The 16671-nt window shown below is 38.4% G+C and overlaps 1 protein-coding gene across 1 annotated transcript in view; it reads left to right on the forward strand.

Moving 5' to 3' along the window:
* Positions 1 to 16107: 16107 nt before the first annotated feature.
* AK5 (adenylate kinase 5) overlaps positions 16108 to 16671 on the forward strand; it is a 91690-nt gene continuing 91126 nt past the window's right edge. The window contains exon 1 of the mRNA XM_034063568.1: positions 16108 to 16332. Coding sequence (XP_033919459.1) covers positions 16273 to 16332 — 60 coding nt within the window. The 5' untranslated portion in view covers positions 16108 to 16272. The remainder of the gene's footprint in view (positions 16333 to 16671) is intronic.

Below are 16671 nucleotides of genomic sequence, written 5' to 3' on the forward strand. Positions count from 1 at the left end.
AAATGCCCTGTTAAAGGCTTGCCATTGGCACATACACCCCTCCAAGCTGATGAATCGTCAAATTTTTATTTCAGCATATCAAACCACCTGGTCTTGATTCTTTCATTTCCACTAACTCATCTTGTCACTACCTTTGTTCAATTGCCTGATGGCTTCCATTAGTGAAGATTCAGAATCTGCCATGAACCATGGAAGCTATTTCCTGTTCTGTGTACTTGTCATCAGTAATGACTTTCTCAGACAGCAGCATATTTCCATGTATTGATGTTGGAATTTCAGCAACATCGCATTTGCTGTTTGGAGGCATCACTGGTTTCCTCAATAAAAATAATGACATGTAATTAGATAGCCTTTTTGTGCCTAAGGCTAACGAACTGCCTATCAAAAACTATAGCCACCAACTCATGTTGTGCTCACATCTCCCATGTGAGCCTTTTATCAACCAGCTGAGAAGCACTATGTGTGTCTGTCTCTTGGTGCCCTCTTGTAAATTCCACTGTTTATCTTCTTGCTCTAAAAAACTAACCGAATTTCAGACTAGGGACAAGCTTATGCTTTTCCTTGCCCTTTCAAATGCTTAGGTCTCTGATCATTCTGAGATGTGTTCAAGATGCGTCAGTAATTCTACAGGATAGGCAGCTATTTTTCAGAGCATGTACTCATGCAGTCTTATAAACTGGTGAGTTGATTTCATGTGCTTTGACTTGTATAGCTCCTCGTTACCTTTCAGCTCCCTGAAAGAGTAACTTTCACACTGTGGAGTGTGATAGATAAAATGTGACAGAAGGTCTGAACCTTTGACTGAACTTCTTTCTGTTAAGCTCAGTTCTTTGCTCTTTGCATTTATTACAAATATTCATCCTTTGGTATCGTGCATTCTGGTCAACAGCTTTTCCAATAGAAAAATGTCATCAGCTGTATTCTGATGATATATCTTTGAATCAAGCATAAATCCTGATGTCTGTACTGAATGAAAAGTTAGGTTAAATGTTACCAAAAGGTAACTTCAGCTTACCAAGAAGCATTCCTGACATGAGAAGTAACGAACACCTTTTCTGCAAATAAAAGTTGAAAACATCCGGTTCACTTAAAAACTGCCAAATCTTGTGAAATTAGTATGACAGATGACCTTAAGTTTGTCATTCTCTAGAATACTTGAATTTCAGTTTGAATAATGTTCTTTTAAGGCCACTTGTATGATTTGCTACATAAGAAAAAAAGAAATGGAAAAAAAAACCACCAAAATTTTTGTCAAGTAGCATTGGAATAGTGTAAACGTAGATTATCATCTATGGGCTGTACAAGCAAACATCGAGTACTTGTGCTGAGTAATTAAGAACTGTAGCAAATTTTCCTTACATGAAAGATCACTTGTATAGGATGAGACATTTGAAATCCTAGGTTTCACCAAAGGTCAGAACAGTTTCAGCACACTTGTCCAGTCAGTGTTGCTGCTGTTTCTCATGGGTTGGTTCTGCAATCTACAGGAAGGTTTGGCTTGCTCTTGATGTAAAATCGTAGCTGCAAACTCAACAGTCTTATGTCACATGCTGTCTGCTGCAGTGTGACAGCAATGTTTAGATCAACTACAGTCACACTGCAGGTGTTACTCTTAGACTGTAGGTGTTCAGGTCATATTGCTGCCTTTCTATCCCAGGGCAGATACAGCACTGAGTTAGGGCAAGCTCAGTTTCACAAACTCCTTAGAATATTACAAAAGAATAGCCATTATTTGTGGGAATTCTTAAAGAGCCAAGGCCACGTAGTGAGCGATCCCGATACCCTGAGCCTTATTACTGTAAAGCAAGAAGATTTTTGGCAGGCATAAGCAAGGTCAGTTGTCCTGTTCGGCCTCTGTAATTTTCCACTGAAAACATGCAGAGAATGATCTCTGCCAAGGTTGTAGTTTCCGACTGTATTTTTAGAGTAAGGTATTTAATCACAATTATAACAAATTGTAAACATTAGCTTTGTAAACAATAGTAACCTCTAGACTAACCAATTAGAGTATCCAAGGCTGTTACATAAGGGAGTAAGGGTATAAGAAGAACACTGTATCTAATAAAATTTGGCAATCGTTTGATCACATTGATCGTCTCCACGTTGTCCAGGACTCCTGCGTCAACAATTATTCTCTCTATTTTATGTGATGCGTAATACAGTGCATAGTTCACATCTTTAGATCTGTCTCTGGATTGCCTTCTCAATTCCTGTAGCCTGGTTGTGTGTATTTTGTAATGGATCTACTTCTACTTCTGCCTTTTATTTCTTTGCAGTCTCAGTCTTTCATAGACTTTAGTATTCATCAGACACACAAGTCTGCCAGTGCTTCAGGCATTATTCCTGGAGGTGGTATCACATCTTTTTTTTTCCCCAGCAAGATTGTACCAGAAGCTTTGCCTTCATTTTTTTTTCAACTTTACTCCCTTAGGCAGCTCTCAGCACAGACTCGGTGTTTGCTCCCATGCCTGTACAGGGCTTTTTTGCCTAGGAATTAAGGTCTATACTATATGCTTCTGGTTCTTTCTTCTGCTTTGTTTTCATGCTAATCACAGCATTTTTCATGCTCCGAGTCTCTTTAGCTTGACCTTTGCCACAATGTTTCTTGTACCTCATGCTGAGTAATTAGAAAGGACACCAAGCGTGTATCCCAAAATGATCTGTAATTAAAAAAACCATTTAAAAAGCTGCTGTAACTGCAGCTGTTACTCACATTGATGCACATCCTGGTGCCCTTCCAGATTCTTTCCTTCTCCAGTGGGTTGCTCAGGCCCTAATCCTCTAATCCGTACTCTAGAAATTTCCCTCGAAGAGCCATCTGTCAGCTTGCTCCTGTCCAGCATGGAGCAAACAATCCCAGGCTTCCTCTGAGGAGAGGCAGCAATCCCAAGCGTAACTCTGTAAACTCCTAAAACAGGGATTGCCCCTACTAGAGTTTACCTGCCACTTTGTGACCCCAAACTTTTTTCTTCTGTGTCAACAATACCAATTAAATATCTTTAATGTTGTTGGTATTGACAACAACAATATTGATTATATTACCTATAGGTATCGTAGTGTAGCCCTTTTTCTGTACCCTCCATCCTTGTTCTGTGTTTCTTTTCCTATTTTTATGAGACTTACATTCACTACCTGATAATTTTCTACTGTAGAAGATAAAGAAATGTATCTTTGGGTGTATCTATTATGTTTCCACAAGAAAAATGAAAAGACACTCTTGCAATGAAGTAAGTCAGCAAGACTGATTCCTAAGGAATCATCAGTAATAGCTCAACTGTACTTTCTCACTAAAAAATGCAGATTTTATTACTTTCTTCATTTTGACTGTCAATACGATAGATTAAAAAAACTGTACCAACCAGACAAGTCTACTACACTTTGGTATCTGAGCTGATAAAATGGCTATCTTCAAATACGGAACCTGAATGAAACAACGGTAATCAAGTTAATGATAGATCTTACTCATTTGGGGTTTTTTTCCCATTAATGTAACTGGAAGACTGGCTTGACTACAGAATGTTTGTATTTTTGAAAGATTTACAATATTAAATACTGATGAAAAACATGCAAAAAGAATATGGTGAGAGTAACAGACACAGAACTTCCAAAGAAAAATAATTTGAAAGAAGTCTTGCTTGTAATACTGTCGAGCTGAAACAATTGTAATGAATTGTGTTTCTCAATAGATTCTCTTTTAACACTGGCTAAACGCATTAGAACCTACACTTCTTTTCATCCATAGATTACACTGCTTATCTCTACATCAGAATCAAAGTGGACAATATTTTATACTGTTATTTACAAAGTGAGTCTGTAGGTGTTTTTTACAGTGTCTTTTGAGGTCAGAATAGAACACAGGCAAAAACCTTGCAACTGACAATGAAATTCAGTTGACATTTGTTCTTAATGAATTAACCATCTACCTTCTCATTATTTCTGTTCTGTTGTTAATGATACAAATACCAGCAGGTGTAGAGGTTCCATAATGTTGAACTGTGTAAAAATCCAGTATTTCATCTTCAGAAGACATGAGGTTACGAACCATTCCAACAGCTTATCCTGTTGGTAAAATAAATAAAATATGAGAAAACAAAACATCAAAAAACAGTGGCAGCTTGTTTACATAGTTTGTTGGATGTAATGGCAGTCATGAAATATGAATGCACATCACATTTGGGCTCAGTGCATCAATATTTTTCTCAACAGAAAGCAATGCTGAAAACTTTTGTCAAAACATTCTCATTTCTTAACAAAATATGTGAATAATACAGCAGCAAAAAAAACGCTATCTTTTTAAATTACTGTCTCCATTGTATTTCTCCATTAATATTGCAAAAGGGCTCTTTCTCAAATAGAAAATTAATGGGCTCCTTAATTAGGAACAAGATAGGAATCCTAATTAAATTGTTCTAAATAAAGTGACATTTATAAGCATAATTTCAGGCAGTGGATATAACATATCATGGCTTAGAATAATCTTGATTCCACTACTGGTTCTGACATCTCTATGGTAAATCTGTTACGTGTCCAAACACACCAATTATTTGAATGCCTCAGGAAGGTGCTCTCTGTAGTGACTGAGCTGGAGGAGTCCCAGCTCTGCTGGTTAAACTAACTCAAGTAAAGGGCCATGTTGCAGATGGACTCATTTTAGCTCTCAAACCATTACTTAAAAGTTACTGTGTGTGTTCTTAGACTACTCTACAGCCTGCAATCTACGTATATACAAGTAATTGTCTTCATTAGCGGGCAAGAGATTTTACTCCACTGAGAACTACTCAGCAACTATATGAGAAAACAAACACAAAAGTTTCGAAAATTAAAGGTTGAATATATATCAGCTTTACCTGAAAAAAAAAACTTGATTTAATGTTACAGAAATTGTATTAGAAATAAGATCTACAGTGAGGCAACTTTGAAAGAGATCACTTGTACACTAAGTACAATCACATTGATTAACATTAAATGTTTGAACACTGACTAAAACTGAATCCAGTAAATTGCCAGGAAAGCTTATGGAGATCACTGTGTGATGAGTACTGAAATTCTATTAGGACTCATTAGTTTGCACTCAAGAAGCAAAATCTAAAACAAATCCAAAGATAAGCCATTAAGACTTTTAAAGAAATATTCTCAATGGAGGGAACAATTTAAATTTTTTAGAAGCAAATATGCATGGTTATTTCTGGGTTTTTTTTCCCAGGAGTTATGGGGTAGAAGGTCAAAACAAGCCAAAACATTTTTATACAAAAGCTCACTTATTCTTTTTAGAGTAGCTGTGAACAAAAGTTGAAGTGGATCAGAAACCCCTTATAATTTCTCTTACTACTGAAACTGTGAAAAGCAGAGCTTTTGGTTTTTTCTTTAACTTCATTTAGCAGGATACTGTAAAAGCTGCTATGGATCAGGTGTAAAGAACTCATGCTGAGCTAAGCATGGTGTATCCTTCAACACGTTATAAATTCTAACTCTCTGGCCTTTGAAATTAGAAGTACCTATTTGAGCATATTTACTGGAAGCTGTTCCCAAGTAGAAGTGCCAGAATGATTTCTTAAATTGAAATCATGACGATTGGGAGCCAGATTTTGCTATGATTTATAAAAGTGTAGTCTTGCTGAATTTCCTTTCTGTGCAGAAGGTCAGTAGAAGGCCTTTTCACCATTACAGTGCTGGCACTCAGTGCAAGGTGGAATTTTACTTAAAAAATTAAATGGATTATTACTAAGCAGAAAGTCTGGATGAAACCAAACAACACATTCAGCAAGAAAGTTAACTGGTGACTAGGCAATCCTCCAGATACTTTCTTTCTTAAAAGCCAAATTGAAGCCAAAAGCTTAAGTTGATGAGGATACTGTGCAAACTGAGGAGAGCTGCCCAGGTGAGAATGTATTGTTACAAAATCTGTATGTTTTTCTATGTTATTTTGCAACTCTAATCAGTAAAAAAAAGAAATCCAAACGCTTTATTTTTACCTGGCCTTATCTTTGTCTTAAGGATTGTATCTTGATGAGTTTTTTCTAACTGAAAGAGACCATTAAGAAAAGAAGTCCCAATGATACAGGAGTTACCAATACATGAATATGTGTCTGTCATTTCTAGGTATCTGTTGTGTTCTATGACCTCAACTGTTTCAGCTGCTAAATATATATTACATGGAAATGTAAAAGCTGCTTTTAATGTGGTTAATAAACTTTTACATTTTAAGATAGGCATTCAAATTTACATGCTCATTCAATTTTTATGTGGAGAAAAGGCACCCTTCAGTCAATTAGTTTCAACTAATCAGTGCCTTAATGGATGCATTTCCATAGGTATTATCTTGGCAAAAATCACCTTCCTGCACTCTAACTCTCTGATGGTTATCAAAGATTTCCTTAAACAAAAATTCTCTTATTATAACATTCTGTAAATGCTAGAAAAAAAACTATCTTACATTTCAGCTGTATGTTCATATTACATATATATCTCAAGAAAATAATACATGTTTACCAGGTACAGAAGTGTGTGGTCTGTTTGTGGACTGCAAGAATTCAGACTGAAGTTTCACAAACAATATCTGAAACAACAAATTAAGAATGAACTAAGATTAATCTTTTCAGCATAATGACATGAAAATCATAATATGAGGTCAAGGTTGCATAAATTTACTTGCTACTTAGCTTTGAAATAAGTATTATAATAATCTGACTTTGTTAAGTATGAAAATAATAAAGGCTTTGTAGCTGTACAGAACCTCCTATTGGAGGGTCTGAAAGCATCCAGTGTTAATTTCATATCATCTTGAAACCAGGAAACTTCAAACACTATTAAAAAATTTTGGGTGTTCCTACTATATAGTCATTTTTGCTCTTTCACCTGATTCTGTTTGCCTGCATATTTCTGCAAGATAAGGAAAACAATTTCAATTTTTTTTCATTGTTATATATTACCATGTTATGAGAAGCACTTTTAATACAGATTCTTTTGCATGGATAGATTTTTATCATGAGATTCCGAAAGTGTTTAAAATTAAGGAGGCTGAACATACTTTGCCTGCGTTATGTCCACATCTAGAAACCAGAACAGTATAAGCCATCTTTTCCATTTCCTACAGTAATTCTGTATCTTGTTATGATGACCTAAAATTGCGATATTAGTTTTTAAATCCTTTTGTGAAATAAAGTCATCCATTAGGCCATTTATCTGTGCTGAATTCTAGAAACGAAATGTGTTTTCACTCTCAGAGGAGATCTTCATAGAGTCATAAATGAAAAATTTGTTTTGGAAAGGTAGTATGTTTCTGTGTGTGTATTAGTAATATTGAATGGTAAAATCAATCTTTTTCCCAGAAATTGCTCATAATGCTTTTTCCATAGAAGAAGTCAGCTAGGAAACTGTAGTCTACCTCTAGAAGTTGTGATTCTTTTCCCTAGCCCAGAGGCTGAGGAATAAAAACTTTCAGCAGAAAGCCAGGAAAATTCAGTAGAATAGAATTTATTGTCAATCAGCTTCTACAGAACAATAAAATGTCAGCTACACTATGGGGCAATTTTAAAAATTCTGTCCCAAACTGGTGCAGAGGTGATGTAACTGCATAATGCAGAGAAAGAAATAATTTAAGAGATTTTTGAATATGCAAATCTCTCCTAAAAGTACCAACTCAGCTATAAGATAGCAACAAAAGAAACTACTGTAAAGACTCTAGAAAAATGCCTGAATCTGATCCATTTTTTGTACAGAATTACTTTTTAAAAAGTAAGAAAAAGAATTACTTGCTTGGTGTTATTGCTAACAAATTCATTTCTGGTGTATCAAAGTATTCAAAGACATGGTAAAGTTATTAAGATCTTGGTTTCTCACTGCTGCAGTGTAGTCTGAAAGCTGCAAAAGACATTTTTAAGACTGTAAACTTCAAGACAGCCATACTTCCAAATTTTTTATAAATCAGGGCAAGGATCATATTAGTGATTCCAGTTTTATGAGGTAACTTGGATAAAAGGAATTAAAAGATACTGACAGGCCTTGCTTCATGAACCCATGAAGATCAGGATATACAAGAAAAAACATTTGAAGCAAGTGATCGCTTTTCCAAATGCACAAGAGTCAGCTTGTTGTTTTTTTTCTCTGAACATTTATGAATAAATATGAAAGCCACAGGCACAGAGTTTGTCCCTTATACAGCTGTGTCATTTTATAGTAACCTGCCTCTTGAGACAGTGAGTTCACAGGGGTATAGAACTCTGCAAAGGAGTTCTCCTGAAAACAGCTGTCCTTAGTGTGCTTCTCCTGAATCCTGCCTTGGGTCATGACTCCAGCACCCTGCCAGGGTCTATTTTCTTTCCAGAACACAATTGCTGCATCTTTTAAGAGCTACCAGTAAGACAAGGCCAAGGCTCCTCTTCATCACTGCAGCTGAACAATTAGTTTTATTGGATAGCATGATAGGAAAAAAATGTCTTGATGATTCAAGAAGTGCTGATGATTATTAGTAATTTCAAATGTTAAGAACTATTCAGTATCAGGCTAAACTCTTCCATTTAACCGAAAGTTTTCAACCCATGCTTTGTTGACTGAGTTCAAGTTCAACCATCACATGACAGTTTCATCAACTGTTCTGTTGTATTTGCTAATAAGCCATCTGGCAGGGTGTCATCTTCTACTGAAAACAGGTGTTTGATCCAATTCTCATTTGTTATACTGTCAAGAAAGCATTCACTGAAGTTGGTGACTAAATTCAGGCAATGTTCTTGTATGTCAGCAGAAAGGATGAATTTTGAATTAGCATTAAAACATTTTCATTACTAAAACATTTGCCAGTTTCTCTCATGTCTCTCAACTCATCTCATTGTGTCTTAAGAGGCAGTTTCTTTATCTTGCCCTTGTTCTATATTCTGATTTTTATCTAATTATATACTGCATTCTATTAATCATGATCCAAGAACAAAAAGTTAAAATGATGAGTTCAAGAACCTCAACTCACTGAAAAACAACTTACCTCAATCAAAAGTAATACTTCCCTAACAAAAAAAAATGTGTTCTTTACAATTCAGAGTTGTGAGCCAATACCTGCCTAGAGTGACAGCATTCCTGGGAATGGAAAAGGGGGTTTGGACAGTCATTTCCCACTTCATTATGAAATATAAAAAAGCAGAGCTTTAGCTCTAATGAAACTAAGTTCTTTAGCAACAAAACAACAAACACCAGTTGCTGACTGAGATTTTGACAGCTGCTGCTATGTGTCAATATACTGAATATACAGTGAATATGGAAACAGGTGACTCTTAGCTTTAACCAGAGCACTGGTTATTGCCATGATAGATGTCAGCAAGAGCAAATACCAACACTAACCCATTGTAAATCCTAAATATAAAAAGTAAAAAAATTTGCCATGTCACAAACCAGGAATTTTTATTGATTTATTTATTTTTGTTTTATTCTCTGGCAGACATGTGAAACCTGTGTAATAAAACAAGAGGCTTATCTTTTCAAGAGCTGTACTTTGTATCAAGGTGATTTTCAAGTAGGGAAGATTTTCACTGTATGACTGAGTAACAGGTTATAGAAATAATGCCACAAGGTGCTCGTCCATTATAGCACTGAAATAAACCCCAAATGGTAAGAAACAGAGACTCATACTTTTTAATGATCTTAGGCTCCATAGTGTTCCCAAGACAAAGTTTAATAGCTGTGCTTGAATTCTTTTTCTGTTCCCACCACCACCACCCACAAGTCATTATTTAGTTCAAGCCTATTTTATTAACAGAATTCTGCTGTGTTTCTTTGTGTTGTTTTTGTCTTTTCTTTTTCCTACAGCAACCTGCATTTCCTTAGTTCATAAAGAGTAAACAAGATGAACTGAAATTGCTTTATTGACAGTATTATTTGGAGACAGAACCTTAAAATCTGTGGTTGGATCCTTAGGATGAAAAGAAAAAGGAATTAAGACTTTATTGGAAAAAAACAGCACAGCATTTCTAAGTTGTTGAAAATTTAGTATTAAATGACTCAGGGTGTTTATTAATTAGTTACTGAGAAATGGTGACTGAGGAAAATAAAATAATCCTTCCTGAAAGCAATTTCGGTAACACTTTGGGGCGAGATATTTCATTTTAATTCACATAACATAAAAGCAAAAAAGCATCAAGAAGCTGTAATAGATTGATTACAAACGCTGTGTGAGCCCCCATCTGTGTTCTCACCAGTTGTGACCAGCCATCTTAGGGACTGAGTTAAAAACAAGGAAAACCTCTACAGGATCTCCTGCCTTTCATCTCTCAGAGCCTTAAGGATTTCCTGTGGTGGTAACCTTGAATTTATTAAGTTACATAATGCCTGTACCATATCCTCATAATATCTGATTATTATAAGCCAGATCAAAAATAAGGATTTAAATGGAAAAATAAACATGATAATTTGGAACTATTCAAGAAATGCTACAAAACAGCCAATGTACTAACAACCTATGACTCAAAAAGAAAAAAAAAGGAAGATAGCACTGATTAAAAAGCAATTTGGCTTGAAAACAAAGATACAAAAGAATAAGAAAGCATCTATAACAAATACTAGTAGCTGTAAGGAATATATGTGAGAGATTTAAGAACTGTAAAAATTGAGAAAGGAAATGAAATTACATAAACTCCAATGGTCAGACTGCAGAACAGCAGTTAAAAGAGCTTTTTTTTTCTGAATAAAAGAAAGAAAAAGATCCTAATAACATTACTGGAATATGTTTGCATGGATATAACAAAAGTAACTGTATGACTTCGCAAAATATTTCTGTTCTGTATACAAAGAAATAATCAGGTGATGCAATTATACCATAGGATAATGATGAAACATTCTCCATTACAAGTAGGTAGTTAGGTAAGTTTTATGTATAGTAGCCACTAAAAATGACTGAGTAAATCTGCATATTCGGATAAGTTGGAAAGGACATTCCAACAGCTGGAAAGGACATTCCAGGCCTGTAAGAGTCCTTGAAATACTTGCTTTCTGGGAATGTATTAGACCAGTATTTTAAAAAAGTGCTGGCACAGGGAGTTAGGGGCCTGTCTATCTAAGATGGAACTTAGTGAAAAATATGACTGATGAGAATGTACCATAATATGGTTTATATGGAATTTGATTAATTTAATTAATTAATATAATTAATTAAGTCAATGCCATTTTTTGAGTATAGATCAAACCTGTTCTCTGAATCTATGATCCTCTCACATCTATTCACAGATATTTGTTCAAGAAGGTTTGTTTTGGCTGATGAATTAAAAAGTGCTGTTCTGGTTGTATCTATTTAGTGCTGCGGGATATTTTGTTTAGGAAAGCTGAGTGAATCAAAATTAATGCACATATATTTCATGATTCAGTGGTCTCAAAAATGAAGTGTAAATGGAAAATACTGGGTTTTGGTCCCTTAGGAGCTGTGTTTTGGCTGTGCACTCTATAGCAGTCCTATTGACTAAAAAAAAAGAAAATCACTGGTAGCACTGGCAGAGAACAAAGACTAGGGAAGTAGCAAGTCACAAAGGGGACAGCTCATTGCTACTGAGCATGCTGCTTTCTTGGTAAATTGGCTGCAAGCAAATATATGAAGTCATACATCAAGGAATAAAAAACAGGTGTTGATCCTAGAGTGGAGGAATCTATGTGAGAAAACCGAGTGGAAAGCAGAGCTGCTGAAAGTCTGCTAGATAACCAGCTAAAGGTGAACACCATCACAACAAACTCAGCCTGTCAGCATGGAAACAACAAAATGAGGACTATGAGGATGTTATATACCGGCTCAATCACATCAGTACCTGGCATTGGTGTGACCATTTCTGGAACAGTGTGTCCTGGTTAATGCCTTTGCTTAAAATGCCTGTTGATAAATTGGAAATTGTTCAGGGAAGGGTCACAAGAATTATTACACTGTAATGGGAAAGTAAAAGCTACAGCTATTTAATTTATCAAAACAAAGCTTAACAGTGACTTGATTATGGCATTTTTTTTTCTTTTTTTTATATTGAAATGTTCATCAATATTTCATCCTCAAACTTTTAAATGACACAAGTTATCCCATCCCAGGTTTTATTCACCCCGGTGTCCTCAAAAGTTACATCAAGTGGCAGTTCTGGGACTCAGTGAAAAGCAGATCCAGATAATAGATTTTTCTAGGTAGAGTTTTCACTACCTTTCAATTGGTGATTTAATTCATTTCAGTAATGTGTAGATATGAGTAGAAAAGTAAAAGAAAAAAAATTAAGAAAGGAGGGGGTAAACAGCAGCTTAAACAAAAAAGCATTAACAGCACTGAGCAAGAGTCCAGAAACACATTTCTCATTCAAATGAAAAGATCATTTCAGCAGTCTTAGCTGAATTTATACCACACTAGGCAAAATACAGGGCTGCAAATAGGTTCTGTATTTACACTAAAATGCATATTTTCTTTTGCATAAGAAGCATGTAATTCAGCACATTCTATTAAAAAGGCTACAGATAATTGTTTTTGTTCCAGAATCTACAAACTCAAACTGTTCATGTACTTTGCACCAGCCTGTGAAAGCACATCAATCCAAGGGCATCGGTTCTGATTTAATGAAGGTAGCAGAGTAGCAGCTTGTGTGGAAAATGCCAGCCACTAGTGCTTAAGCAGGCACTAGACAAAAAACTAGAAGACGCATAAAATACGGGGGGATTCTGAAGTGAGTTTTCAAACACAGAACCTAATTAGCTTTGATGGGAGGCTATGGGTGTGAGGTAATTGGTTTAACCAAGAAGAGAAGGCTAGAACACCATGTTCCAGCTGGCCCCATACTAATTTCCTATTAGTTCAGCTTCATGTAGTTACTGGAGGCACCAAGAATGAAAATGGGACCAGCTTAGTGGTACAGGATCCATAAAGAGTTTTCAAGATTAATTTCCAGGAATGTTATCATTTTGGTTGCAAATTTTTGTTCTTGCGACTGTAGCTTCTTCAGCAGAAGAGACAGGAAGTGGTAGAAGTACAACCAAACCGATCCTTCAGTCTCACCCCAGAACGATGAAGAGCTGCTGTACCTTCAGGAATGGGCAGTGCTCTGGAGTTCAATTCCATGTTCTCATTTATGTGGACTTTTTTTGCATCCTGTGTTGTTTTCCAAAGCAATAAAACTACTTCATTTCCGTCTTGATGAGATACTGTTAAATAACAACCAGCTAACCTTCTAACAGCTGCCTTTACCTTACCTACATACTTGAAATAAGTATGGCGAATAATCCACTTTGCATGCCAACTTAATATATTCTCAATCCTTTGCCGCTGATGTTCTTCAGAGCCTTTGAGAAGCATCCACCTGTGCCCCTGTTTCAATACAGGGATTTTGCCAAAGGCAAACTGATAAAAAATTACTTCCAGAAGGAAATACCATATTATTAGATTAAAAAAAATATCCTTTCCAGATACACTTCATACAGGCATTCTGAGAGATTTCCTAAATGACCATCTTTTTTCTGAGGCGGTAATTTCTGCAACATAGATTTTGATTTTGTCAACAAAAATTACCTGAACTCAAAACCAGTCTTTTTTTTGAAACAACAATTTCAATGTGCACAATGAGAACAGTTTCATAGCAGAACAGTCAGAATTTGTATTTTCTGTTAGTGTTATCTGACTGAGCAAAATGCCTGAGAGCCTGCAGCAAAAACCAAACACATCAGACAAGATTTTACACAAAGTATTTTCACATTCCTGGGGAAGATGCCATTGAAAGCACGTAAAAGGGAATATTTTTCCCTATCAATCCAGGACATTGGATAAGCCACTAATTTATCCCCTAAGTGGTGAATATGTACAAATATATATGCTGAAAGCCTGTAAATGCAATATGACTGAATCAGTAATAATACAGCTGATATTTGATTTTACAAAATTAAAAAAAAGAAAAAAAAAAACACAAAATGCCAAACCCACAGCTCTGTCTTCCTAAATAGAGTGGCATCTTCCATTAGTCTTCCTAAGGAAAGATCTTATTTTAAGAAAATACCTATTTAATTCAGTCTTCCTCTTGTCAAGCTTCATTTAAAGTCTTTTAAAAGCAATTTTATCTTGTATCTTTTGATTGGGACATTAGAGACTGCTCTATTTTTTACTCAATCAAAATTAAGATACTGTGCTCTTCAATGAATTTACATTTGGATGTATTAAAATCTTACAAAGGGAAGTAAAGTTAAAGCCACATCCAGAGTTCACGGGAGGACGAGAAAGATTGCAGATGAATGCTGGCTAAACTCTCCAGTGAAAACTAAAGTCAGCCTTAAACATAAGAGAAGGGCCAGTTCAGTGATACATTACTGCAGCTTCCCCAAGTGGACAGCACTGGATTCATAAAAAGTGAGGCTGGAAAGGATCCTAAGCTGCCTAATCCAAACTGCTTTCCAGAGATACTCTAGGTGAATTGGAGAGTGGTCATCCATCAGTGGGCTGCTGCAAAAGGGTGTTAGTGGCTGCCCTTTGAGTGGAGGCTGCTGGGAGTAGCTGGATGACTTGGGAAACCCTCCAGTCCAATTTGTCAGATGATGGGACTGCCCCTGGGGCAACATTTAGCAGTTTGGGGAATGAACAAGGACTGGAAGCCTCTCCAGTAGAAAGAACAGTGTCTACATAAAAAGTTGGAGGCAGGACAGAATCAAAAAGAGGGCAGTTTAAGTACAGAAGTAGCAAAACAAGGTACATAGCTGCAGCTGAGAAAAACTCACCAACTGATATTGATCCACAATTCACATATAAGGGGGAGAAGCTTCTTAACAGATTCCTGAGAAGACCTATCCTTATGTCCAAAAAATACCAAGATGTGGGAAGCAGTTGATCACTGTTGTTCATAGGCTTGTACTTGTGTAACCTATTTCTGTTAGGGTGTGCATTAGTGAAATGAGATGGATGTTGTGTTAGAAAAGATACTCAACAAAATTAAAATCTAATTGGAACATCAAGAGGGGAGATTTATATTAGATATTAGGAGAAAAAAAATCCTCACTATGAGGGTGATGAGGCGCTGGCACAGGTTACCCAGAGAAGCTGTAACTGCTGCATCAAGGACAGGGTGGACGGGGCTTGGAGCAACCCAGTCTAGTGGAAGGTGTCCCTTCCCACAGCAGAGAGGTTGGAACTAGGTGATCTTTAAGGTCTCTTCCAAACCAAACCATACCATTCTATGATCAGACTTGATATAGGACAATTAAGCAACTGAACAAATCTACTCAGACTTCCAGTATACTACAGACTTCCAGTAGAAGCTACCCCTATTTAGCACTCTTGCAGAGCACATCTAGGCTAAGACATCCCATTTGGGGATTCACAGTGAAAGAGAGATGTTAATGGAGTGAGTTGAGTGGATAGCCACAAAGATGGTCAGGGATGAGAGCACTTGCCCTTCCAAAGAGGTTGAGGAAACTGGGCTTGTTAAGGCTGTGGCCAGCTTAGAAAGGACATGAGAGCAGCTCTCTAAAGCTTATGAAAAATATTACGGAGATGGAGCAAAACTCTTCACAATGGTGCAGTGGTGGGCAAGAGGCAAACTGAGACAAGGGCAATGCTAAATGAATATAAGAAACCCTTTTTCACCAAAATGCCAGTCAAGCGTGGGTTGTCCAGAGTCCATCCAGGTGCAGTCACCATCCTTGGAGGTTCTGCAAGATGAGACTAGATAAAGCTCTGAACAACCTGCTCTGACCTCAAGAACTGCCCTGTCAGAAGGCTGGACCAGAGATGTCTTCAGGTCTCATCCTGTGACCCAGTGATCACAGATCATAGATTCTCAGGAATCATGGCCTTTTACCAGTCCAAAGCATACAAAATGCCTCACTCTTCCAGACGCCAAAAAACGATGCCAAGGGCAGAGATCTCTGTAAACGGGGAAGCTTCCACCACCTCCCCAGCACTACGCCCGTGCCCAGCCCTCTCCGCAGTGGTGCCACACACTCTCGGCGTGCGGGAGCGCGTTTCACGGCATCAGAGGCAGCCGGTGCCTCCCGGGGGGTGACTGCTCTACTCCGGAGCACCCTGCCCGCGCTTCGCAGCCCCCCACCGCCGGCACACCCTGAAACTTTCCCCGGCAGCCTGCGCACGCTCTTGCTTCCCACGGGGAGAAAACGCGCTCCGTCTCCCTCCGTGCAGCGGGGACGGGGAGGCGGGCAGCCTCTGCCTCCCTCCTCTCCCCGCCCCGGCTCGCCCGCCCGCGGAAGCCTTCCCGAGGCTCCCGCATTGCACCGCCGCGCCGTGACGGGGCTCGGCGCTGCCCACCCGCGCCCCGCCGGCCCCCGGCGTGCCCGGCCGGCGGTATGAGCGCCGGTGAGGCGAAGGAGTATCTGGCCCGCAGGGAGATCCCGCAGCTTTTCGAGGTAGGCGAGGCGGCGGGGTGAGGGGGGAGCATCTTTCGCCCCGTCGGGGGGGGGTTGCTCCGCGCTGGGACTCCGCGGCGAGCCGCGGGTTGAAGGTGGCTGGAAGGACGGAGGAGCCAAGGGCTGGGGAGCGCGTACCTTGCGCGAGGAACCGCACCGCGGAGGGCCGGGGGGAGCTGACAGGGAAGCGCGGATCCCTGGGTGGGGGCTGCGGCCGCGGCTCCCCGCCTGCTGCACGGAGCCTCCGTGATCGCACGGGGAGCCGGGCGGCCGCACCCGGCGCGGCGCTGCGGTCTGTCCTCCTCCAGAGCCCCGGGAGGCAGAGAACTTGTGCGTCCG

Source organism: Melopsittacus undulatus, chromosome 6 (assembly GCF_012275295.1).
Source record: "Melopsittacus undulatus isolate bMelUnd1 chromosome 6, bMelUnd1.mat.Z, whole genome shotgun sequence".
Classification (NCBI taxonomy): domain Eukaryota; kingdom Metazoa; phylum Chordata; class Aves; order Psittaciformes; family Psittaculidae; genus Melopsittacus; species Melopsittacus undulatus.